This window comes from Nomia melanderi, chromosome 14 (assembly GCF_051020985.1).
Source record: "Nomia melanderi isolate GNS246 chromosome 14, iyNomMela1, whole genome shotgun sequence".
Classification (NCBI taxonomy): Eukaryota; Metazoa; Arthropoda; class Insecta; order Hymenoptera; family Halictidae; genus Nomia; species Nomia melanderi.
The window spans coordinates 3,226,901-3,253,475 of record NC_135012.1 but is presented as its reverse complement, the minus strand read 5'-3'; the positions used below and the strand labels follow the sequence as shown (position 1 = coordinate 3,253,475).

At 46.3% G+C, this 26,575-nt stretch overlaps 3 protein-coding genes and 2 long non-coding RNA genes across 6 annotated transcripts in view; 2 read left to right on the top strand and 3 right to left on the bottom strand.

The window, feature by feature from the left end:
• The first annotated feature begins 128 nt into the window (after positions 1-128).
• Positions 129-2,947, top strand: LOC116427066 (uncharacterized). 2 transcript variants are annotated; one of them, XR_004235020.2, is made up of 5 exons: positions 129-581; positions 1,472-1,589; positions 1,864-2,347; positions 2,434-2,709; positions 2,809-2,947. It is a non-coding gene; the product is annotated as an uncharacterized LOC116427066 (long non-coding RNA). The 2 variants fall into 2 exon arrangements; XR_004235019.2 differs by having other exon boundaries at positions 2,434-2,729.
• On the bottom strand, positions 441-3,091 carry LOC116427063 (hyaluronidase). The gene is made up of 5 exons (XM_031976964.2): positions 2,946-3,091; positions 2,470-2,681; positions 1,970-2,396; positions 1,145-1,349; positions 441-1,030 (listed from the first exon to the last, which is right to left on the bottom strand). Exons 1-5 carry the CDS (start codon positions 3,044-3,046, stop codon positions 797-799), a joined length of 1,179 nt encoding a protein of 392 aa, XP_031832824.1. The 5' UTR covers positions 3,047-3,091; the 3' UTR covers positions 441-796.
• A 2,263-nt stretch (positions 3,092-5,354) lies between these two features.
• Nmt (N-myristoyl transferase) lies at positions 5,355-8,485 on the bottom strand. Its single transcript, XM_031976962.2, has 8 exons — positions 8,346-8,485; positions 7,573-7,808; positions 7,289-7,499; positions 7,101-7,217; positions 6,869-7,039; positions 6,615-6,795; positions 6,279-6,542; positions 5,355-6,201 (listed from the first exon to the last, which is right to left on the bottom strand). Exons 1-8 carry the CDS (start codon positions 8,420-8,422, stop codon positions 6,043-6,045), a joined length of 1,416 nt encoding a protein of 471 aa, XP_031832822.1. The 5' UTR covers positions 8,423-8,485; the 3' UTR covers positions 5,355-6,042.
• A 377-nt stretch (positions 8,486-8,862) lies between these two features.
• Positions 8,863-26,575, top strand: part of LOC143175274 (uncharacterized) — a 152,916-nt gene continuing 135,203 nt past the window's right edge. The window contains exon 1 of the long non-coding RNA XR_013000032.1: positions 8,863-8,933. This is a non-coding gene — a long non-coding RNA (uncharacterized LOC143175274). The remainder of the gene's footprint in view (positions 8,934-26,575) is intronic.
• LOC116427029 (uncharacterized) overlaps positions 10,057-26,575 on the bottom strand; it is a 138,860-nt gene continuing 122,341 nt past the window's right edge. The window contains exons 3-6 of the mRNA XM_031976874.2: positions 22,341-22,381; positions 17,077-17,175; positions 12,534-12,608; positions 10,057-12,346 (exon numbers count right to left, since the gene is read on the bottom strand). Of these exons, the coding sequence (XP_031832734.1) occupies positions 12,146-12,346; positions 12,534-12,608; positions 17,077-17,175; positions 22,341-22,381 (416 nt within the window). The 3' untranslated portion in view covers positions 10,057-12,145. The remainder of the gene's footprint in view (positions 12,347-12,533; positions 12,609-17,076; positions 17,176-22,340; positions 22,382-26,575) is intronic.

Below are 26,575 nucleotides of genomic sequence, written 5' to 3'. Positions count from 1 at the left end.
TCGCCTCGGACCGAACAAGACGACCCCGATGAGGAGGGGAGGTGGTGGAGGAGGAGGAGGAGGAGGAGGAGGAGGAGGAGGGAGGGAGGGAGGGAGGGATGGAACAGTAAGCAAGGAGAGATCTTTGACTACCTCTACAACGACGTCGCGTGTACTGTAAAAAGCAAGATCGCCCGAGGCGTTACACCTCGAACCAGTAAAACTTGTCGTACGCTAGTGCTAAAGTGCGCGGAGCCGCGGCGGAACGCCGCCGAACAGTCCCGACGCCGCTGCCGAGCCGGTGGAAACGGTCCGTCGACGCGCAGCCGCTGACCCCGTTGGCTGCTGATCGCAGTTGTCTTCTCCGCGACAATCGTTATCGGTATCGAACCACGATCTACCGGAGAGTCTTCGTGTCACCCACCCCCCTCGGGCGCAGGAGCAGGTAGCAGGAGGAATGAAAGACGAGTTAGCTCCCCAGGGAATTTATTTCCACCGTCGCTGACGTCTCGCGCGGTTTCGTCTTTGGCTCCAGCGATGTACTATGTCTTTCGCCGTCGAAGGTCGACCGTCTCCGACGCGCGCGCGTCACGGGTAACATGGTAAATTATACACGCAAAGCGGTTAGGACCTCCCCGAACGGTTCATCACTGTGTTAACCGATCGGGCGCGCGCGATCACGATTTCGCGTGACACCTTCGGAGAGTGGCCTCTAATGTCGGAGTCGCTGGCTCGAATATATTACAAGGATCAAAGTTCGCGGGGAACTTCGTGCCACTCTTCGAACGTCCGGCCGCTCGAAACAACATCACGCGAATCATACTTGATCGACGCTGACGTTCGTCTGATTGTTCGCGAGACCGGCGACGTTGTGGATGTAGCCGAGCGCGGTTTGCCTGACGCGACTGACGGCCGGGCCCAGCTCGTTGTTCAGGTATTCCCTGAACTGCAGGCACCTATCGTTGGTGTTGACGTCGTTAGAACTTCCCCAAATGATGAGCCCGTCCGCGCCGAGATCCGAGATCTTCCGGAGAGTCGCCTCGAGATCAGCCTGCGAAGATATAATGCGTTTTGAGGACCAGCAAGGGTTCGCCTCTGCGCTTATCAGGTGACGCATCGTCCCGATCCCCGGCGGATGTTTTCGAAACGAGGACGGAGGGCTCACCTTATTCAAATAGGTGTCCCTGTGATCCTGGTACTTGTACCAGTAATAGGGGAGGATCTTTTTCCGGGGCGTCGACTGTCTGGCTATACGGAGGGCCTCTTTCACCCTGCCACCAACCAGGCCCACTCTGTCGCCGCTGGACAGACTGAGCCGCAGATAGACCGACGGCAGAAGAACATCCTCCGGCTCGAACAGCCATGACATTCTGAAACAGACGGACAATGGGAGGACTTTCGTGCGGCCGCGTGTCGCTCGTCGGTTCGGCGTTATCGCGACGCGAGTTGATTAGATAAGACAGATGTAACGGAGAGTTATTTGAATTTTCAGCGGGAGATCCTTGGCAATGGCACCGTTCAGGCGATCTTGACACGTGACGAGTAATCTGCTTACGTTCCCAGTCCTTGGTGTACATGGACGGTTAACTGGAGCACACGCCACGTGGAAGGTAACTAGGCTGATGTATAGCGAAACCGTGGAATTTGATTTGATCAATCGATTATCCATTAATCGGGTTTCGCGTTAATACGAATCCTCTGATCAAATACTGCTGGTGTTCCCTTATCTAACCCGCTAATAATCCTGATGGTATCGTACTTTCGGTATAACGCTCCTTGCGCCAAGTGCTCTTGGATTTCTTTTCAATCGAATCGATTAGAAGAGATTTCAATCACTGAGTATTAACGAATCGAGAAATCGTGAAATCCGCTGTTTAATTACAGACGTTATTCGAGTAATCTGAGAACACCCGGCACAAGGACACCGGCAAAAACCGGGGAGTGACATAATCCAGGACACAAAGGGCCGAACAGTCGCATGGTCCCGTACTTATCGTTCTCCAGCACGGTCGACCTATCGCATTGCGAGCTGGGCTGGTTCGGTGTCAGATTGTAGCAGTAGGGATAAGCGTAGTAGCCCCAGCTGGCGGACGGTCTAATCTCCTTGGCAGCCCTCAATGTTTCCTCCATGAAAAGTTTCCCGTACTTCTCGAAGCTGCGCCTCGCTTCCTGCTCCACCGCCCGGCTGCTCCAGAACGGGTGCTGTTTCCGCGCCAACTCAATGGAGAAGTCCTTATACGGCTGAAGGGAAGCCCAGTTCTGCCTGAAGATCGGTCGCCAACTTTCAAAATCGATCACGCCGACGCCGTTAAACGACTCGTCGGGTATCTGCTCGGTTAAGTGCTTCCGAAAGATCTCCAGATGCTTGGTGAGGTTGCCCTCCTGCGGGACGCCGCCGTTCCTCGGCACGACCCGTCCTGAACATCAGAGTAAGCGAATTCAATCCTTTCCCAGGACACCGTACGCGCACCAAGGAGCCGCGTCGTTTACCGTCCGAATCCTTCAGCAACGCTGGGAACATCCCCGGGTCGTAGAGGATCGCGATCTTGTCCCCCCGGAACTCGTCCATCTTGTTCTGAAGGATCCCGTACACCTCGGACACCTCCTCGAAACGCATGCCGTACTTGTGGCACATGAATGTGGGCACGTTCCAGTACACGTTGAAACGCCTGTCCTCGTCCTTCGGCGTGACCGGTCGGAAGCTAGGGAAGAGAAGACACAACAGAAGAGGTGTTAGACGGCCGTGCCCGGTACACGCGGCCACTGACACGAATCAGATAAGATATTTTCAGTCCTGAACTTGAACGGACGCTCTTATGGGTATTTCAGGAGCGGCAGGACAAGCTTGCCAACGTTCGCGAAGCGGATCGAAGTTTGTTTGAAGGCGAAGCGATTTAAATTTAAAACGGGAGCGGGACTAGACAGGCACCCCGTTCTAGCGGCGGATGGTTCGACGTTAGGTGTACCCGAATAGAAATCCGTTGGCGAGCGCGGGGCCCAGCAGGAACAACGCTGTCAGCGACATTCTTCGGCCATAGGAACATGAACCTTGACGCACAGTGTCCATCGATGACTGGGTTTGATACGTCCGTAACACGCGTGCAAGGCGAACGAAGATGATTATCGATCCGGCGGCCAGGACCGGAATGATTCCGCGATGACCCCCCGGGTGAACGAAGTTCCTTCGCGGATACCACGCGGACGACGATGGCACAACAGAGCGGTGCGACTGAATTCCGCTCGATTTCAGGCCACTATTTATTCCGCATCGTGTGTCTCGTGTTCCCCACCTACGTGCTCGCCGGCGCTTCGTGCTGTTATCTAGCTCTCCGGGTATTGTTCGGTGATTTCTCGTTTCCGTTTTTCCTTTTCCTTCTTTTCTTTTTTTTTTCTTTTCTTTCCTTTCCACCGGGCCCCGCCGTCCCCCCTCGCCTTTTCCTCTCTTTTGTCGCTTTTCGCCTCGTGCGAAAGGGCATCACTCGTCCACGATCAATCCCGCCGACAATGAGAGTGCGTTGAGCTCTCGCCGAGCGAGAGCAGCAACACGGTTGGGAAATCGATGCAGCTGCCCCGGGCCAAGGATCAACGCGATCCGAAGGCCCATCGGCCAGGATCCGTTCGCAAATACTAAATTTCGGATAGCACCGACCGGCGAGATACATTCGCGATCACCCGTATCCCCGTGGAGCATCCTCAAGGATGACGATCTAGCCACAACGATCGTGTTCCCGCTTGATCACGGTATTCCCGTATCAATGCTGTGCTCCCGGCGATCGTCGCGCGGATAGTTTCTAGAATACCGCCATGCTGGACGTTTTTTCGCCGCGTTTCGACAGATTTAATCGATCTTCTAATTGCTACGCCGATTAGGAGTAATTGCGAGCTGCTCGTTTTTTCGCAGTGTTGCAACGTCGTGCCGTAAGACGCGATGTATGCGGGCAGCGCGTGATCGAACTTTTGCATCCGACGTCGAAGACGCTAGATGATTTTCAGACTTTTTTCTATCGTGAAATCCAAGATGAAGGAAAATTACGTTATACGCACATTGATCATTGAAGTCCTCCATGAAATCGTTTCGCGCAGCATTGTCGCGGCCGCGGACACCGTTCCCCGCGGATTCGGCAGCTCGTTAACGTCGACCGTGTTTCGCAACCGGGCGCTATCTAACGAACAATTATTGAGCAAGGAAAAAACGTAACGCAGTTCCGCGAAGGACGCGTTCCTATTTCGCGAGGATAAGATCAACGTGCGTCAGCGTTCGGATTGGCCGGTAATTTTCGTAATTGTCCGCCGGCCGCTGCCGCGTATGATTAATTGACCCGCGCGAAACCGAACGGGGCGGCGATTCATCGGGGCCCGGCGCGGCGTGGGTAACGAACGTACCCTTTTAATCTTAACGACCGAATTGATTAGGCGGAACGGTTTTTACAAGGGTGTTAAAACGGTCTTCCGTGTGTCGCCTTTTCACGCGTTTAGATAACCGAGCCGATAACGACCAAGGTGACAATAAATTCTGTTTTCCGACGTTAATCATACCTGCGCGTCGTGCGTATGATAGCTGTAAACAGTCGCGCGGGTCCCGCGGGGGATTCCGCGTTGGAAAATCGTTCGACAGAATCGGTGTCGCGCGTCAACGGGAAAATACACGGGGTGCGCTCAATTTTTTTCCTCGAGGGGATGAGTCAGGCCGTTGTAGCGGCTGACGGTTACTGAAAAATTAATGGAACCTCGGTTGATCGAAATCGTGGCAAATCGATGTTAGCGCGAACACATCGGATAGTTTGATCGCCGCAGGGTCGTCCGTTTCGCGGCTTTTATCTTGAGGAGACCTTGCATACCGCTCGCGCGTGTATCGTGTGTTAAATATTGATCTGCAGCCGGCGGCTGCGAAGACCTCGACTCGCATTAAGGGCACGCACCGAACGTAACGATACGACGGACGCCAATCCCGACCGTGGAAATCGGATGGACACCTCCCGAAAACGCGAGGGATCTCGGGGAGATGTGTTTGACAACTCTATATTCCCCGGGGGAAGCGAACCGTCAGACGGTCGTAAAATACTGTTGATACTGAACCCGGGACAACGGTGCTTTCCTTAATGACAGTCCTTAGAAACTGGTTTCTTTCCGTGCCTTTTTTTGGACTCGTCGCTATCTAATCGGCGCCGGAAGCGGGACCCTTGTTACGCAACAGCCGACAGTCGAAGGTACCGGAAAGATGAGGTGCCGGTGATACGACCGCCTTTGATGGTACACACCCCGTGAAACGCGATAAATCGAAGGTTTATTTTTTTTTTAACGTTAGACTAACAGACAGGTAGAATGATAAGCTGAAGTTTGGTGCGAGAGGGTTGGACAGGTAAACAAATACAGGATTACTTTCGACCTCGATTTTATTTAAATTCTTCCACTCTCACTTCCGCATACTTTCTGCGACCTATTTTTAATTAAGAAGATGCTGAAGGGATAGCCCAAGTATCAACGTGGGCTAAGGTATAACAGCGTCTGGGAGCCTTTATTTGAAAACTGTGGATATCCTCGTGGCTGACGTACCCACCGGTAGGGAGGGGGAGAACAACATTGCCCCCCTCCCGCTGCGTGGATTCTGCAAATTACTAATGTACGATATTTATCTACATTGCTCGAGTCACGCAAATACGTATATACACACGCGCCGCTGCACAAGCATATTTCGATCTTTTGGCCTTGACCTATCATAGTGAGCACGAGTGAAAGCGGAGACAAGGATGACTCCCGCGGAACCGACGGATCCAATGGTGCATCCTGTTTGATCAGAAGGGAGGCTATATCGATCCCCTTCGCGAGTCGTCTGTGCGTCGGACCAATCGCCGGTGGAAGTTGTCGAGGTCGTACTTGCTCCCGTTTCAGTGTCGCTCATCGTGTATCTTCTCTAATTAATTTCCGTTTTTCCCCCGTTTGTTTTTTTTTCCTTTTTTTGTTTCAATACCAATAATCCTCTCTTGGTAAAATTGCACGTGCGAAATTCTGTGAGTGTGTGTGTCTTTTCCTTTTTTCTAGACAACGATTCGTTGAGCTAGAAATCTACTGGAGCACCAAACCAATTTTCCCGGGCGTCATGCTGGGGCAACGCCAATTGTACAGGTAGTACTGAAGGTTCCCGTCGCCTATGCCGAACTTCAAGGGTTCCAGGAACTCCTTATTGTCCATGAGGTCCAACGCGTTGAACACATCAAACCCAAGCTGAAAAGAGAATCGTATCATGTGTAACGTCGTTTGAGCGATCAACGATTGCAGATTATGTGAATCGTATGACTTACATTGCGAGCTGATATCAAAGCGTCTGTCATTAACTCTAGCCAAGGAGTTACAGTGGATACATTGTAGAAACTGTACGCGGCTCTGAGAGTCTTATGGATCAGGTGATGCATTATGGAACTTGGCAATATATAATAGCTGACCATGTCGGTAATTTTGCCCTCGTTTTCAACTACAAAACTGTAAATTATCCCGTTCTGAGGGAGGAACCAGTGTCGGAATTCTTCTAAGGAAAATATCGGTGCCAGGTCGAACTTCTTTAAATACTGAAATGGAAGTTGAGTCAGTAAAATATTCGAATGTGTTTATTCTCCGTCTTAGCGTTTCTCGTTATTTACTTCAGTCAATATTTTGTGAGCCTGTGGTATGTCTGCTTCGACCAGTTTCCTGAATCCTGGCACCTTTGTATGTTCTGGCAGTTTGTATAGTTTCAAAGTTCTCTGCATCGTCATGTTACGAGACAAATGAGAGAACTTAATATCAATTAGTTTCTTTGGATTAAGTGAACGATGCCAGTACCTATTAGAATGATTGGGGTATTGAGTAAATACTTATTTCATATCCTTTAGCTAACATCCGACTACACACACACCTGCAAGTTGCTATTGGTTTTGGCAATACAACACCAGCAGTGTACACAGCTTGGAATATACCTTGTAGATTAACTCGCCTAGTTATTTCTCGTATTAAGACGGGCGCGACTCGTTTTGATCTCAACTTCTTGTGCACGCATAAGAAATTAATTTCCACCATTTTCTGAGTACTAAAATTTTGATCGGGTTAAGTTACAGGCGACGTATTATTGTAAGATAGTTAAAACCTACTGGAAGTATACACGTAGAGTAGCTGGTATAGCGGAAATGAAACCGACTAGACGTCCGCTTTTAGTGACTCTCACCCCACAGTGCCATTCTTTGCACCATCCAGGGGGTTGCAGTGCCCTAAAATAATGTTACTGTGCAGCTATTGTCCTACAAATTAACTGCTATATCTAGTTAATATTTTCATTTACCATTTCAAAAAATTTGGTGGATAATCAAATCTAAACATTGCATCATCGTCCTCCACATAATTCTCAGCTAACAAAGTATACAATTCACATAAGACTAAAGGATCATCGAGATTCAAAGTATCCCATTGAAAATCAGCTGGCAACGAATAAGGTTCTTGCCTTATGGACGTTTTGTCAGGTTCAATGGGTTCATTGTTTACAATTTTTTCATCTGTATAGGATCGATAACATAACTTAATCTTCATATGGTTGTACTAACGCTAGAATAAATCATGCCAATTTACCCATTTTTGGTACTGGCTGCGTGCTCCAAAATTGATAAGGCTTTTGCATAGCTTCCTCCTGAGTTTTGGCAGGCTTTTGTTGCATATTAAACACTTCCATAGCCATTTGTATGTCTTTCATCCAAATGTTACATGGACTGTGCATATCATGATCATCCCTATGACCCGCATGGTCATGATTCTCAGTGGCGGCTTGCGCCATCTGGTTCTTCTTCTTACGATTTCTCTTTTTTGAACTGAATTATGAACAATTTATTATTACCATTTTGTACAGAAATAGCAAAAGAGGTGTCATGTACGCACACAGCCATCTACACTGACAGGAAAACACAGAAACAAATAGTAAGCGATGAGGAAGGGATACATTTGAGGTATCCAAAAGCGGAAAGGTTCAACAGTAACAAGACTGATGGAAATTAACGAATGCATAAATGACTATGAACTAAAATATTTATTAAGCAAGTGATTGCAGTTTGAAGTGTATGCATAGTAGGTTACTAGACTGCACGCGCTTATTCTATAGGTCAAACGCATTTTAGAATGATCAAACGGAAAGATACAAGACCCTTCATCTAATACCAAGCTCTACAAGGTCACTTTCATTGAGAATTACGAAACCAAACGAGGAGAAACGAATGTAACTAGTGCTCGCAGAACTGCCGGCCATCCATCACACCCACGCACAATGTACAAACGGAAAATCATTTCCCACTTTAGATAATTGAAAACCAAACAACGAATATCTCTTGTTAATTAAGCGATTGTTCACGTACCTCTTCACCTTCCCATCTTTTTCGTGAATTTCATCTTTCTTAGCCTCTCGTTCCACAACTTGACTCTTTTCCTCCATTTTAATATAGATTTTGATAAAGCGCGTGCGCTGGATACGGTGGCTCCGCCTGGCACATTTAAGCGGAAGGACAAACTGTCACGTGACCGTCGTGCCATATTTGTTGCTTCGAAAAAGTGTCCCCTCGTGGTGGTCTCGACGTTTATTAAATTTGTTGTTAGTAATCGAGTAGTTATTGCTGCTTGATATGCACAATAGTTTCCTTATCCAACGAAGAATACTGGCCATTGAAGGTTTCAAATATTATATTAGTTTTCCCGTTAAATTTTGAAGAAATGTTCACGGTACATTTTTGCCGGTCAAACTACGAATTAAACGCGGGTCAATAAGCGTCTTTGGGAGCTCGTTTCAAAGCATTCGTAAGTCACAAATTCAAATTATAACGCGAATGAATTGTTTAATTATTATTCTCTTTCAGGAAAGATATATAAAGTCATTATTTATCCCAGGTTTCTTACGAGTACTTTCATTATTAACAATGATTGGTTATGGACGACTCGCGAAAATGGCGGTAAGTGCTTCATTTCATGGTTATCATAACTTCCATTGTAAACATCGTTGTAGAAGTTTATTATACAATCAAATGAAAAAAGAAATATTTCTCATAACCAATAATCAAAAATTAAGTCCGACAAACGATTAAGAAATGTATATAAATACTGAAACAATAATCATCATAGGTAACGAGACTATATTTATGGATACAGTGAATAAATCACACCAAGTGTGATAAAACCAAAATTCCAACACATCAATCAATATCTAAAAATCAATTAGATAATTCATTAAACTCCACATAACTGTCGCTCAGAATAAAACGTTCAAAATGGCAGTCTGGCAATTATATTTTTCTTTATTTCATTACCAACAGTGTTCTTACATCTTCATGTCGAAACAATGTATAACTTCTATATCATAATATACATATATCCATTTTCATATATATATAATTCATTCATTCATTTGTTTAATTATTTATCCACGTATAATAATTGTTAGTGATCGTAATAGCAATAAATAGTCTGTAGTAGGCGAGACTGTAGGTGTGTAAACAGTATTTAGGTACGTGTAATTCCGGTTTATCGATAATTCAAGCCAACGTTCGCTCGCTCGCTCGCGCGCGCGCGCACGCCGCGTGCCATCATTAATTCGCGATTTGCATACCGCGGGCTGCGCGAAATTAGGCGTCGCGGTCCCCGTGAACCGTCGCGGAAAAACTTTCTCCCCTCGAGTGGAAACTCGTTATCGGCGATAACCGAACCCGCGCCGTTCCCCGGCTCCGCTCAAATGGCACAATCTGAACGGAAAATTGATCTCGGCGGAGAGGCGTCGTCGCTTCCGGTACGCGCGGCTGCTTCTCTCCTTTGAAGTGTCGTGGAGCCGAGCGGTATCTCCGAAGTAATAGTCGCGAAGGGATGAACTCCCGCGGAACGTTGTCGCGGCATTGAACAAACCCTCTCGCGGCGAGGATGAGCAAAGGAGAATCCCGGGACGAGAGGGAACCGGGGCAGACCGTGGAAATGTTTTCCCGAGCGAGCGCTCATTCTTCGACCGGGCCGATTGAAAACGGCGAATCGAGTGCCTCGGTCGCTCGCTGCCTCCCCGATAGACCAGGTAGAAAAGTAATTCAGGACTTGAACGATCTAGGATACATTTATTGGAAGTAGTTACAATAAAACTGTGCCAGCTGCGGGTGTGGAAAGTGATCAGGATCGCGCTCGAGCGAAGAACGTTCGTAGAAAGTCGAGAAATCCTACGGTGTTTCTTGTTGGTTCTCGGAGATCGAATGGTTTAGGTGTGACGAACATTAATTCGATGGGAGCGATTGAATTTGAGAATGAAAACGGTGATGGAAAAGGTGTATACTACGTGGGATAGATTAGGGAAATTCTATCGGTGAGACGAAGGCAGAGAAAAGTGTGACGATCTACAGTTCGAACTTCTCGAATTCTAGAACCCTCTCGAATCTCACGTGTCGATGGGAGAGGAAGGATAGTCGGTTCGATGGTTATTATATTAGAGAAACGAGAAACGGTAGAGCTACGTCGAGGAACGAAGTATTCGCGAATCGTGCGGTCAGTTCTGTTAACGAGTGCCTGGAGGATAGCGATCGATCGCCGCCTCCGGTGGCCACTGGAATCCTGAATGGATCGGTTGGGTGCGTGTGGACCGTTTCGCGTCTCGCGCGTCTTGTTCGTTGTCCCCTAATCATCCTAATCACCCTTCCCTACTCCTGTTACAACATTCATCACCTGCAGTTCGTCGCAATCCTTATTACTTTCTTCTTCCCGACTCTGTAATCCGTTCATCGAAGCATCATTTATCATCCTCTTCTCTTCCATCATCTATTACACTGGTTTCGTCGATGAAGGCTGGGAGAAGAAGGGAGAGATCGTGATAAGAAGTGAGAGGCAGAGACAGTGATAAACAGTGGAAGGAGAAGACGCATTCGGTCTGTTCCCCGGTGTTCGTTCGGTAACCTGTTAACCGGGGACAAATGTATTCAGCAATTAATCTTAATTAACACATTCTCCGCCGACAAATCGACTGATCCTGCGCAGCTGTTGTTAACAACATTCAGCTCGGGTAGTTCATTACAAGGCGTCGGCCCGTCGAGCGCACGAAAGTAACCGTCTGCGAGCTTCCTAACGCTATTTACAAAACGCAAACGCGCGTACAATATACATAAACGCGGCAAGGTGCTAAACGCGAATTCAATGTGTCGCGGGTAAGATGTCATCGGCAGTGACCGCGTTAAGCCATAATACTGTTCGTTGCGGTTTAAATCAGCGGACTACCCACGATCGATCCAATTAACAGGTAGAATCACGAACGTACACCGCGGAGCACCACTTTAACCAGTCATAGAGCGCTCTACGCAACTACGAGAACAATTCCTTTTTAGCCACCGCGCGCGCACACACTCGCACGCACACACACACACACACATACATACACACGCACACCGGAGAGACATTCTGAACCGGTCCTCGAATTATTCGGCGGTACCCCGATCAACGCTCGCGTCCCCCAACCCTCCGTTCGTCCGTCGGTCCGTCGGTTCGCCGAAAAAACTCATCAATTTCCGCGGATTTCGCCGGGTGTCGGGTTCTCATTAACGAGCGGGAAAGACAAGACGGTTCTTAACTTGGCTACCTTACGCCGCTAAAATACATCACCGTCGGGCAATAATTACGGTCCGCCGGCGATTCGCAATTTATCTTGGAACTGGTGGCTAGACACGAACAAAGAAAGTGAGACAGCGGAGGAGGACAGGAGAGGAAGGAACGGGACAGACAAAGAGAGAGAGGGAAAGGAAGGAAGATAGAACGAGAGTTAGCGAGGCGCGAAATTCCGCGAGGATGAGAGAGCGGCTCCCGCGGATCTTACTCGAAGAGATATGTGAGGGGATCACGAGGTCTCTGGTATCTGGGTCGCGCGATGGGATACGGACAATGTACACAGGCGATTAAAGATGGAAAACGGAGAAATTACGAGTAGGATAAACGTAGTAGCTGATCGTCAGTCGGCCGGATATCTCGGGGGGGCCTCGAGAGTTTTCGTTTCCCCTGGGGAAAGCTCGCGCGCGTTCGCCGCGGCTCGGCGCGGTGCAGCGTGGCGGCTTGTTCCTCTAGCCCGCGGAGGGCTCGGACGATCGACGGAACCCCGTGGCGTTGTACGGGGAGTCTTCTAACCGGTCCCTCCGCCGGGTCGCCCGGTTCCTCAGCAATGATATGCATAGAAGAGCGAGGCTAGCAGCCACAGGGCGCCGGTCCCGTAGGATCTGCCGCCCACCCCGTTCCTCCCGGGCCGTTTGCGTTTCGGCTTCGGCTTGGCGCGACGTTTCCGCGAGTAGATCGCGTTCGTCGCGTTCGTCGGTGACTCGATGTTGCAGTAGCTCAGGTCGCAGCAGCTGATGCAAACCTGGAACGAAATAACCGAATTTATTTTATCACCCCCTCGGCCCGGCCCTCTCTCTTCCTCGTCCTCTTCGAGTATGAGCTTTGGCGCGGTGCGACGTTTCGGAGGATGGATGGATGGATGGATGACCTTGGATTCGGAAGAGAGAGGCCAGCCCCCGGTGCACGGAATAAAATTCGCTATTTCGCACCTGCTGCGTGTCCACCGGGATGCAGCCGACCGATGCTGGCCCGCATTCCTCGCTGCTCGCGCAACTCTTGCTCACCTGAAACCCACCGATCTTTGTCTTCCTCGTTGATCGACGGCCGCCTTTGTCCCGCGACTCGCATACTACGTTTCGCCTGCCAATCCTTCACGGGAGGATAAGCTTTTTCAACGAACACCCCGCGCTGTATCGATCATCCGCCGACCGTCGTCTGAGTTAGACTAACCGGCAGACGCTCGCTTGTTTAATTCATAGATCCCCGAGTCCTCGTACGTACCGATGTTCGGTCGTTAGGATCGCAGCCGGTTCCCGGGCGTATCTCGTTCCGCTTTCGCTTTGACGGAAAATCACTGGGAAAACTAGCACAACGGCTAACGCTGCCCGCAGGAATCTGGGATTGTTATTCTTTTCTATCGCTCGGAAGGAACAAGGTTGTGGGAGGTTGCTATCTTTTGATCAGCATGGAGTCTTGTTGGTGATGAATTAAAGATCGTTTGGGGGTCGCGATGTTTTTGTGCACGAGGCTTGTGCGATTCGATAGTTTGCGAATCGGTTTCCTCTGGTTTCGGCGGAAGCTTTGGATATTCGGTTTTGTCGTTGCCTTCGCGAGTTCGTTTGGTTCGAGTTTCCGAATGCTTTCCTTTGTAGGTGAATATATTGGTAGCATTAATTTCTAACGGAACAGAGAATATGTAATAATAAGTCAAGCATATTCGCGGAAGTTGCGATGGCCGTTTATTAAACTTCTGAGCAGTTGCGCGAATTCATGAATCTCTGTCTGCCCTCGCTGGATCGGCGCAATACTGAAATCCCTACAGCTGAACATTAATTAAAGCTTCATGAATATATGGAAATAGATCCGCCAGTGTTTGTGTTTCTTTTATTTATTCGGAAAACTACTAAATCTGTCGCGGGGGAGGGAGTGGTGGAGGTGGGAGTTGAAACGTTCATGAAAAATGCATGAATACATGCAAATAGATCCGCGAATCTTTGCGCTCCCCGTGCGCAATTCGGCACAGCGGCGACGGATCAATCGAAACCGGCGTGCTATTAAAAGCATTTTTACACGCGATCACTAAACTAATCTCGGTACACATAGCGGGAACAACAGGTTTGATCAATATTTGTTCATCGGAAAGGAGTGGACTTTGAAATGCAGATACCGCGTTCCGCGGTGTTTTTCCCGGAAACGATAGATCTCTGTGCGGTAAATCGCGTCGTCGTCATCTGCCGTTTTTCCCACGACTCGGTCACCGTATCCAAGAATTAATTAACCGGAGAATGTAGATCGCGAATAAAGGTGTCTGGGCCGCGATGGATCCAATTAATACGTAAGCTCGTAATAGAGAGGATTCGTGACACTCTTCTTATTCAATGAAAATGTAGAGTACTTCTACAGCGAAGCTTTCTATAATAAATTATACAATAACTATAGTTGAATAATTATAAAAACTTGAACACGAAGGAAGAGTTATACTATTGGGAGACTACTGATATCTAACAGTACGTCACACGATTAAGAAAAGCCTCTCACTAATGATTTTCTTTCTGGTTTCAATCGTCTACGTGTAACTACTGACCAATAGAAAATTAGTATCAAAAATAAGATGTGAAAGGATGAAAGCTAACTAAGACCATCATTCCTCGCCATCGAGCGATCTCCAATATACGTTTATCACACACGGATTACCACAAGATAATCCCCACAATATTTTCCAAGATTCTCGTCTCGGTTGGAAAAAACCACAATAATTCCATGGTCATGCACGGTTGCCGGCTGCGATTCAATTTCATCGTAAATACTCCCGTTAATAAACCCCGTGGTATCGGTGGAACGCGTTTCACGCGGCAGGGTAGGACGCGATTATGCGAGACGCGGGGCAAATCCGCGATTGATTTCCGTCGAGGGCGCGTGATGCGAGCGCGGCCGTTACACGCCGGCCGTGATAATTCTATCGCGTTGCAACGCCGTTAATCCGGCCCGTGAAACGGGGAACAGGCACGCGAAGGAACGCGATCGCCGTCTGCCCGCTCGGAACGCACATTCTGCTCGTTCCTCCCGGAACCGCGCCGCCCGACCGACCATCCTCGAGTACCCGACGCCGACGGGCTTCCCGCGGGATTGAGAAACACTTGAATACCGGTCGCAATTGCTTTAACAAATCGACCGTGGACTTTCGCGCGTTCCTGCCGAAAGCGAGCCGCCTCGACGATGAGATAAAACGCGAAGTATGATTGGATTCGGTATCGCCACCGGCGGCGCGTTCCACGTTAACTGCGGCCGTTTGTCCGAGGATATAAATTTCCGCTCGACTTCGGCCTTCGTAAATTGCGCCCGGGGTAATTCCGTTTCGGCCGAAGATTCGCGGCTCGGTGATTAATTAGGAGACTTTCGCGAAGGGAACGCCGCCCACGGAAGCTTTATTGCGGGCTCGGATAACTTTTGTGCAAGGCGATCGATGTTCGTTTCTTTTTTTTAATTCGAATTCCGGTTTGTTCGTTACCTTGTTCATTTGTTAATGGAGCATCGGCTCGCGTTAATATTTGTGCCTCCGTGGAACGAAATGCGAGAAGTGTTAGATAAGAGAACAAAGGGGCGTGGAAGTCGTTGAAAGATCGAGTGCCACGTAAATTAGCTGCCGGGTTGAGAGTCTTGATCATTTTGTCGATACACAGTGGACGTTGAAGGAAATTTACATCTTAATGAGCTAATTTGCGAAATAGGAACGCGGAACGAATTTATTGCCACGGTGAATGCTTCTGCCGGGCAAAAGGAGGTTCCTGTAATGTCTACGGTCTATTTCTCGGCGTTTGTTAACGTTCTCAAAGTGCTATTAATGCTTTCCCGAGCAGAGATTCAAAGGCTGTTTCATTTTCAAGTGTTGCCGACTAGCGCCGTCCGAAGAAAATAATGAGTTACTCGTTATCACGCCTAGCACAAACGAATACGCGTCGAATGATAGTACCAACGGTCGCGGGAGTAATATGGAGTTCCTTCGATTCTGTTGTTACTCGAATTCACCGTGGTTTCGCGTGAAAGATCTGTTTCGGCGTATCCGAACACCGTGTTGCGCAAGAGTTCCCTGTTACTTGGGATTAAATAAAATGTACACCGGCGACGGGAAGTTTGGTAGCACCGGCAGACTTGAAGTATTCCGTGTAATAACACGTTCCGGTTGATAAAACACCGAGTTCCCTCGAAATTCCCCCCACTGAATATTCTTCTTCTCTTAATATATACATGACCGCGCTCGTTGCTCAACAGGTTGTTCCTTGCTCTTTGCCCGCGACGTTCGCTTTTACAACAATTACGTCAGTACGCGTTGCGCTTTACTTCGAAATTCGTGCTTCATCTAACTTGGCAATTAAATATTAAAGCTGCGGATTAAACATTCAAGTCGATTAGCGGGAACTCGTAACGTCCATTCGCATTGCATTATACGAATGCAATTATTATAGAAGTAACCGAACAAACATTCGTTAGAGTTCATTGAAGCCTTTGTCAAAATCCGTATCTATAAATTCTAAAGCTTCGGGTGGATCGAGAAGAGAATGGTTCATGAAAGTTACCAAATTCATTTATAGAATCTCTTAGCTCTCGGTTGTTCGAATAATTAAATTACCGAAAGAAACTAGCTTTGGATTGACGTAGATAACATTGGGGATCGATCGCCATTCAGATAAACGCCCGAACTTCGCGGTTCACTCGCCGGAACGATCGAAATGAAGTTCCCCATTTTTTCGCGTTCAAGCGAAGAGCTGCATTCAAGCTTTCCGTCAATAATGTTACCCTCGCTCCGACCCCGAAGAAACGTTTTCCCCCGTCGAACTCCGTGCAGCTCCGTTCAATTAACAATGCTTCATTAAGGCTCAATGTACATAGACGGCCGGGCAGTGGTTCCGATCGTTCCCGATTATCCAAGAATTACGTCGTTAATTAATCGCTGGCCATTTTGCGTAATCCGTGGTCGGTCGAAGATCACGGGAAGGAACGAATCGGCGAACTGTAATCTGATCGAGCATTAAAAACACCGATCAAAATCGAACCGTTCGATTCCATTACGAAACAATTCCCTGTTAATAGTTCATTTCACCGTGCAATTATTGTCTCTATTATAATAACAATATTCCGCTCCGAACCTTCCGTCCCTGCGATCGAATAATGAAATCGTCTCTATCGGATATAATTAAATTCAAATTAAAACTCGATAAACGCGTCCCCGTAATTTTGATACATTGTTGAACGGTAAATCGACTTCACCGGTCGTTGCGTTCGTCGTCGTGACGATACAGTGTACCGTAAAACAGCCGGAATCCGCAATCTAGTAATCAGATCGCATTTCGCCGAACTCTCTCGAGTCTGAGAGCGCAGTCTGGCCACCGATCGGGCACGATCAGCGAGTTACTCCGACGCTTCTAATATTTCTTGGCAACGGAGGAGCTTATCGTGTCCCCGTGGGACCACCACGTGAACGATATATTTCTCCCGAGCAGTGCCGTTTCAAGTGCTGCGAAAAAATTTGCTTGCCAAGACGCTGTTTCCTTTGCTGTCCAAAATGTGCAGCGATCTGCAGAAGTCCCGGCCGGCCGCCGGACACGGCGTGTCTATCGCCCATTCGTTGCACATCTGCGGACAGAAAGAAAGCAAGAGAGAGAGAGAGAGGGACGACAGGAGGTAGGGGAACAGAGAGGAAGAGGGAAATAGCAGAGACACATCGGCCAGTGGAAATTTAAGTGGACAGCGTCCAATTCGTTTCCTGTTTTCCAATTTTTCTTTCATTTTTTTTTTTTTTGTTTGAAATTCATGTGATCGGTTCCGGGCTACGTGACGTCCCTCGGGACTCGGACTCGATCGAATTGACGTTCGACGATTTCGATGAAACTTTCGTGGAAAGTGACTCTTCGCGTGTTTCTGTATTTTTTTGTCTATCTGATATTTTCCGTGTCGGACAGATAGAAACAATTTATTAGATCAAGATTGTGAACATATTTTAAGGGTGGCAGGCGATCGGAGACGATCACGTGAATTTAAACATGTATCCGATGGATTCTGTTTTTTGTCGGACGATTCCGAATTTTTAGATATCTCTTTTATTCCGAGCACGGTAGTCGAAATATCATGCACACTGCTATTTCTCACCCCCGTTCGCAACTTCGCGGTCCATTTTCACCCTCGCGGTACAAGAGTTGAATTCAATGAAATATATATATATATACGGGAACGATTTTTGCTGGAACTGTTTCCCGGAGTCCCATCGAAATCCGTGAATCCTATCTCGGTGTACCCTTCCAGCGGAAAAAGAAGGAAGCGGTGGTGCCCCGAAAAGAGGCAAAAAAAAAGAAGATACTGGAAACTCAGTGAAACGACGCACGGTTCGTTAAAGGAGGAGAAACTTGGCGCGTTACGTTTCCGCGGGTTGATCAAGGGAACTGGTCGCAGCGCTACCGAAAATCCGTGGGTCGGTCGAACGTAACCGGGGAACTCGTTCCTTCCAGTCGAACGCTCGCGACAACTGTATCGCCTTTACAAACTTCCCGACGTTGCGCGTTTGGTATCGAAAACTCGGCGAAACGGGCAGGGAGAAGTGGAGGAGGATGAAAAAAAAGGAGAAGGACTGGTTGAAACCGGCGCGCAGCGGTCCAGTCGCTCGAAAATGTGGCCAAAATGTATATCTTCGTTAGCAATATATGTAATTCGTTATTCATTACAAAATACGTTTCATGGGTGTTTTGACTAGGAGACTCTGATTTTATAGAGAGCATCCCGAAAAATAGGAACTTCGCGGTTTCTATGATTTAGAATACAATTTCAAGCAAATAATATTACATAGATTTCTCAATAATTAGTCATTGTTAATTAAAGTTGTGGGTATATCAAGATAACGTATAGTATGTATGCAAGTCGCATGAAATTTCAATTGGAATTTGTTAAAGGACGTCTAAACGTTGTAATTTAATTTAACTAGCATCTTCAGAATTCTTATTTTGCAAGTATTTAAATTATCAAAGCGTGTTGGCGGAAGATTTCCAATGAAATTTGTATGTTTGTAGAGATACAAGTGAGACTTCGAATCTTAGGAGACGTATCGTTCTAATTTTTATAAAACTGGAAATAAGTCACTCCGATGGTAGTTCTAGTGTTAAATTCTATCAACGTCGAACTGGAATGTCTTCGGAAAGATTGCTGCTAAAACTTAACCCTTTGCACTCGGAAGTTTTTCACTAGAAATATTTTAACATCTTCTGACGAGATGAAGACATTGAGGAACAAAGTAATTTTATTTCAATATTTTTTAAATTGACGAGTTACACGAGGTATAATATTAAATATCAAATTTCAGAGTTTCACTGTATGAAATCAGGTGGTGAGAGTCACTTTTCGAGTGCAAAGGGTTAAAAAATAACATGGCATCATACGCACATACATAGATAGATACATAGGATACTTTTCATATTTTGGTCACGTTTCCAAGCAAATGGACCGCTGCATGGCGTTCCTTGAAAAGGAAAATTCCTGGACGAAGGATATTTACCCGATGATGTCCACGTTCTCCGAATCACTGTTGCCTGCCGTTCAGCCAGGCTGCGACCGGCGATTGGACGGATATTGGTAGCGACGGGACTAATCCAATGACACGTTCATTAATTCCGTACGTATCAATTTTCCGCGCGCATCCGCGGGACGCCGTTAAACAGGCACACGCACGGCTGTGCTTCCAGTTCTTTATTACCGTCCCCACTGTTCCCGCATGCTGGCGGTGTCGATGTAGGGGGTGGCTCGACGGAATCGTTATTAATTATGGAATCGCGCGGTTGGAAGTGAAGACCGACGTATACGGGCCTCGTTAACCAGTTAACTGTATCTGACGAGTACACGTGTCGTCTTGAAGTAGAAAATAATACTAATTTCCTCAGTAATTCGTTATTTCGTTCTTGGAATAAACAGTTCTCTTTCAGTTCGCTTTAGTATTTTATTTTAGTATACGTCATTAAATTCTTGTCGCCTTGAAGCCGAAAATAATACTAATTTCCTTAGCAAATTCGTTATTTCGTTCTTGGAACAAACATTTCTTTTTCAGTTCGCTTTAGTATTTTATTTTAGTATACGTCATTAAACGGTTATTCGTTGAGCTTCTTGATATTGGTTGATCGATAAGAACTTCGTCATACGTCTCTTTTCCATTCATTATTCCTTCTCGACTCAATAGAGTTGACTCAACTATTCTCCTCTTCCGACTTCAACGTTCTCCCGATCCGCGAATGCAGTTAATATCATCAGGTTTCCCTTCCGAGTAAATTATATCTTGTTTCTCTCCCGAATAAAGCTGACTTTGCTACATTTTTCCTCCGTATTTATTACTTCCGCGCGCGAGTGAATCTACGAATAAACTGCGCTTATTTCGACGGGAAGTGTTTAATGAAACAAATGAGCAGGCTGAACGCGGCGATTGTTTATACGCGGATTAAAAATATGAAACGCTGTCGCGTGCGCAGCAGACCGGCAACGGGTCAAAAAAGAGGCTGGACTATATTTCACGCGGAATGTTAATAAACCGGCAAACGTACCGGTTCGTCCGTTAAGTATAAAGCAATGCTGCAAATGTTACAGAGAACCAAGTGTCACGGATTATTAAAGCTCGTTGATTCCCTGAAAAACACGGACGACGATTTTACGGGGCGTTTGCGAGCGGAGATGAATCCGGTTTTCTACAACGAATTCAAATTTTGCGTTTCGGATACCTTTAATCTGCCCGCGGACCGGTTCCCCGAAAAACAGCCAACACTTGCCAACTGCGCGCAGCGGCGCAGAAGTGAGCAGTCTCTCGAAACCGTGGTCGCTATCGATCATCCCGGTAACACAGCGACAAACGAAATAGACCCGTCAAGGCTGCTCACCTCTCGATCGACGCGATTTCAATCTTTCCCGACCATCCACCGCTGCCGAGCCACCCCGTTCCCTTCGCCCCACGAACTTGCCGCGTGCGTATGTATATGTATATACATATATATGTATACGAAAATGAAACTGCTCGTGATTGAAAGTATCAAAACAGCCGGTGGAGTCCCATCGTTGGGAATTGGTAACTCCCCGGGGGCGATGGAGAGGACGTTACCCGCGGGGAGACATCCCACCGGGTTGAGAGACAGATATACGACGGCTGTCTCCAAAGTATCCAACTTTTGTTTGCATCCTCGCTGCTGAGTGGCCTGTCGCGGGTAACGTGTGTTCACGTCGGAGACGGGACCTTAATAAATGGACAGTTCATGTAGCACTGCGTTCCTTTGTTCGATAAGGATACGCGATGTAACCGTTTGAGTGCCGAGGACTTGTGATGTGCCAAAATTGAGAGCGCGGAGGCGCTTCTGTTTATCGGTATCAATTATAATTTTCTTACTGTGTTCTTCAAGAAATAAGTCAAAGTAAATTTATTTGAATAAATATTTTTTGATATTTTCTTGTAATAATTCGACATTTGTGATCTCATTAGATAAGTACTCTTATTAATTCTTTTGCATACACACCCAATCACTTCATTTTTGGTAAATATCTACAAAAACTTGTTTAGCATCCAAACGATTGAGCACTGAATTTGGCGTTTATAGCAATGCATCTTCGGAAATTGTTTAGAAATCTCTAGTGTAACGTGGCATTTTAGAACTTCGCCTCTGAAGTTGTGAAAGACTTCCGTTGCTTCTCGATGTTCTCCAAAATGAAGATTCGCGGATGTTGAAATGAAACGAGGCGATGCAATTGTCTGCTATTCCCAACGTAACGTTAACACGTCGAATGCCATGGGGCACCGGTGACCCCCAACCAAATCGAATGATTATAGTTCATTCAGTTAAACGATGATTATCTAGAAACATTTCTACATTACAAATAATGATAGCTAATGCGGTGACGTTCAGCTCGAGGACTAAGTAATAGTAATGCAATGCAATAGAATGATTTAATATTAACCCTTTGCGGACGAAACTTCTTTGAAATGTAGAAAACCGTCAGCAGATGAAGCTAAATTATATATTGGTTGCTTAGATAATTGGGAAAGGGATACTACGTACTGATCTCCTGCAGTTTTAGTAATTAAATCGTTTTTTTGCGACTTAGTGTTGCAAACATGAACATCTGATCTCGCCAGAATGTCGACGTTTGTCGGCAAAGGGTTAACCCTAATTGTACCACGTGTTTTTATAACGAATCACACCACGATGACTCTCAGTCACTTATCAGAATAAAACGAACGATTAAAATATTATTGTTTTTGCTTATTGTCCAAATTTTAAAAGCCCAAGAAACTTTAGCAAATGCAATAGGAAATAAAAAATTTAAGTAAAAACTTCAAATATGACGCAAAGTCACATCGTGGCCCGATTAAACTTAAATTCTTCCCGTTTTGTGTATTTCGCTTGATAAAATCGTGCGACATTCGACGTGTTAAAGAACACCGTTCCCAAAGGAATAACGATTAAAAGCTCTTCGAACGAGCATCCCGGAAAGCGAGAGGATCGCGAAGGGAAAGCTCCAGTCTCCAGAGGGCAATATTTCGAGGCCGAAATCATCGACGGTAACCAAGAACGATGCTTCCTGCCCCTACAAGATCGGATACTTTCCGGACAGCCGTTGTGTGCGCCGGGAAAATAAGGGATGATCGATGGGTCCGGCCACACCGGGCTCGATCCCGACGCGAGCATGTGGAGGAACTGGTCCGAACGAAATTGCCGCGGCCTGGACCGCGCGCGATACAGGCATTACGGGACCCTTAAGAGAGCGTTTAATGGACTCGTCGATACCTGGTTATCGCTGACGTTGACGCAAGTGTAGCACGTTAGACCTGGAACACAACACAGATGGGGCGTTCGAGTGAGTAATAGCGTTGCGGGGACGGTTAGGGGTTGGCGAATACGATAGGGGCTGGTGGGAGAGGGTGGGAAGGGTAGCTCGAGCGCGAGACAAAGGACGGAGAGAGGCAACAATTAAACACGCTTAGGCGTTCCACCGGCGTTCCAAACCCCTTTCCTCCATGGCTGCCTTCACTGCCGCGACAGTTCGATAGAATTCCGCGCTCGGTAGGTACACTTAACGCTGCCTGGATGAGGGACGGTTGGCAATGGATTGTCCCCGTCGAATGGCAGGCTCGTCCTAACGGGCAACGGCGGATCACGCGACGCGACGCGATGCAACGCCACAAAGCGTTCTGCCTCGGAACGCGCCGTTTAACCGGGTCGCCGCGCGAGCCAAATTGCCAGCCCATCTCCGAGGATGTAGTAATTAATACTTTCCACGGTGGAAATTGAAGTTCAGACCTCGGTTAACCGAGCTGCTATTATATCTGGATCGTCCAGAGTTTTCGTTCGCTTGGGATAATATGGATCCTCCGATTTTCTCTTGGAATTTTTTAAATATGCTTTGGAGAATTTCTTAACACATTGCATACCGGATAATTTTCAGGAAACTGAATTGTGCGATTTTCACTGAGGTCAACTTGTATCACTATACATAGAAAAACTTAGATATATTGCTACGTAATATATTTTAAATAGATCATCAATTCGAATGAAATTTTATATTTTCCTCGATGGTAATTAGCGAAGTTGCATAGTTAAGTGTCTTTATATAAAAACGAGATTTCTCGTTATCGGTACGCAATGTGTTAAAAATCTTCAATTCAACACACCTAGAAATCGTAGTCGAAAGAATTTCTATAAAGATTCAAAGAAATTTGGTTTTCTACTATAAACGATTGTTCGAGAAACTGGAATAAAAAGTTCGAGCTAAACCTTAGTTCATATATTTCTGTTAACAAATCTACGACAGTTGTCTTCGAATGTTTCAGTTCGCAGTCGAGTCAGCCATCAATTGGTGTCTCGCGAAAAGGGGTTCCGAAGATTTCTCGTTACCATCGTTTCACAAATGTGTTAAGTTTGGCATTTATATTGTGGTTTATATTTTTATATTTTTTACTGACGGTTAGACGATGAAATCGGATAACCGAGTTTCTTGTTTGTTCGTGTACGCCGTCTACCTACGCGAGTCTACTTTGGTTGCACTACGTCACACTCAGGTGTCTGCGCCTTTATACGCGACTGTTATCGTCAAGGTGAACGGAACAGACGGGAGAGGGTGGGTGCATGGCAGGCTGACCGCGGGGGTAGGTCTTTTATTTGGGAGTTGAACTTCAAAGACGTCGACCGCCTTTGACACGCTTTGCGGGGCACCCCGTAGATGAGGCGGGCAGTTTTTTGGGGTAGGTTTCGTTAGAGTCGGTTGATGCTGGGGAATATTGTTTTGTTTGAAGGGGTCGCCGGTGATAGGGTAAATTAATCCCTTATGCGTGACGCGTGAAGGTTATCGTTTTATTACGAGAAATTTTAATGATCAAAATTAACGGAGCATTTCAATGTTATAATTATTTTTCACGTAACAATGCATTCGTGAAACTCGGAGAATTAACTTAAATTCCGGTTGCTATGAATTTCTGCATTCAATGATTGCCTTCGTCGGGCATTCTTTTTAATTAATCTCCGGGAGAAAATTAATAGAAGTAATTAATGAATAACAAATGTTGTCCACGGAAAACTGGGGCGAGCAATTCTGCACGTTGAACCGAATTAAAAAACGCGGGATTAAGCTCCCAGCGGCGTGCTTCGTTCCGTAGGAAATCGAAGTAGAAGATTCATGGGGTGGACGTGACGCGACTACGCATGGCTAATGCGTCTGACCGCCGTCGACTGTTTCTACTTTACATTAACTACCAACAGCACAACATTGTTACCCTTGTTACCTTGTTTCTCGCCGATCCTATCATCCGCTGACAACTATATCTCGTATCAAATTACCCAGGCCATCAACACGAAACCACTGTCAACATTTACGTGAGTCATTACCCGTAGAAACAACCGGCGTTAAGCACAAGCGCTACCCGGAAATTCTATATAATATTCAAACTCAAACGTACAATAAGTCTGTTCCCAAAGGACTACTAATGAGCGCCGCCTTCTGGCGTACTGCGCCGGCGAGGATCACATTTCCTAGACGACCTATTACAGATCACTGGCAAACTTACAGTAACTGGGTACTTTCGTGAGATACAGCCAGATCTCATTTAGATTGTCGAATACTATATACCCAATTCTTTCTGGTAGTGCATTCAATCTTGTACAGTGATCTAAAGCTATTAAACTAACTAAAACTACCGAGCAATTAAATTGACCTTTTGAAATTCCTCTGTAGCAACCTCAAGATTCCACCTATTGAGACTCATTTTAATTCATTTATAATTCATTTATAATTCAGTGTGCGTATTGCTTCAATCTCTTGAATAAATTCTCAGAAATATCTGTTATCCTTTTAAACAATTACAAAGAGAAATCAGGAATGGTCCGATTTTTGATACGACTAGTAGTTAGTGCTAAATCTTGAGCAGTGACTTAACTCTTCGTTTACTTGTACAAACACAGACATTCTTTTATTAGATATCAAAGCATTCATCACAATTCTTCTAAAAACAAGTGTCTCGTTTCCTCGCCCGCTATCAAAAGGATCACGTTCGGACGCGACGTCGGTGTCCCAAAAACGTTGGAATAATATCGAAACATCGAAAAACCATTCCTTTGTCCACGAGGTCCCTGAGCATTTTTCATCCCCAGTGTCCAGGATCATCCCCAGAATTCAAAGCCGAAAAGAGAATGGATAGGAGAGTTCCATCCAAGCAACCGCACACGTCAATTACACAGAATTAGCGGACAGCTCAACCGAAAGGGCGTCCCGATCGAAAGCGCGCGCGTCTGTTCGCCGGTGGAAAACGGGCGGGGCATAAAAACAAAAATTCAATGGCCGGAAGAGAGCGCATAAAAGCCCGGGGTCGTTCTGTTTCGACGAGCGGAAAGCGCTGGATTAACGTTGATCCTTTTTGCGAGCCGCGCGGCCCGCGTTTCCGCGCGCGGAATGGATCCGTCCGTTGTTGCTCGCGGTTTTCGGCTACTTATCGAAACGGCGGCGATATTTCACGGGAACACGTAACGTCCGGCGCGTGTATAGATCAAGGGGATGATTTGCGGTGGGCCGTTGCCACGGAAAGGTTCTCGAGTGGCCGCTGGGATCTGCGAGCCGTGAATCGCAAGGAAGCGGGATTAGTGTGGCTCAATTGCAGGATTCGAGTGGGCAGGAGGATAAGCTACTCCGAGTCAGCTGGAGCTAAATCATAGATCTCCTTTCTTTCCTGCTGCCTCCCTCCGCCTAGTTTCTTCTACGCGTGTATCTTTCCTCCCGGGGAATGGGCGAGGGGATCCTTTCTGCTCTTGGAAGCTGCAGGAACAGTTCTTTGAACATTTGCTTGACACGTGTGTTTTGAAGAGTGTGGAAATGTTAACCCTTTGCACTCGAGATGTGACTCTCAGTCACCCTTGATTCGATACAACAAAACTATCAAGTTGAATATGTAACACTAGAACTACTGTACCAGTCGAAATGACTGGTTTCGATTGTGTTGTTTCACAATTATTGATATCTTAAAAGCATTGAATATTCGAAATGATCTTGAAAATAAATAACTTTGACTTGAATACTATAATGAATACTATAATGAATACTATAATGAATGTAATTCACACAGTAAAACTATAGAATGTGATATTTAATGTTAAACTTTGTATAATGCCTCGATACGTGAAATATTGGAATAAAACAGCTTTGTTCCTTAATATACTTGTGTTTTCTCTTCGAATTAATTTTAAAGAATATCGTCTTCGCCTCATTAAAAAATAATAAATATTTCTATTGAGAAATTTCCGAGTGCAAAGGGTTAAAAATAATTAGAGATTGTCGTTGTTTTAGTTGATGTTCGTCGAGCTTGCTATGAGAACGACTAATGTGTATGATGTATTGAGAAACTGGATTTTCAAAATTGTGAGTATTAACAGTTTCGCTGCCACAGTAGGAGCGGAGCTTTGAAATTATTTGGGAAGTGTTATAATCCATTAGACGACTGACGTCGAATAGAAATATTCGGTAATCAACAATGAAACTA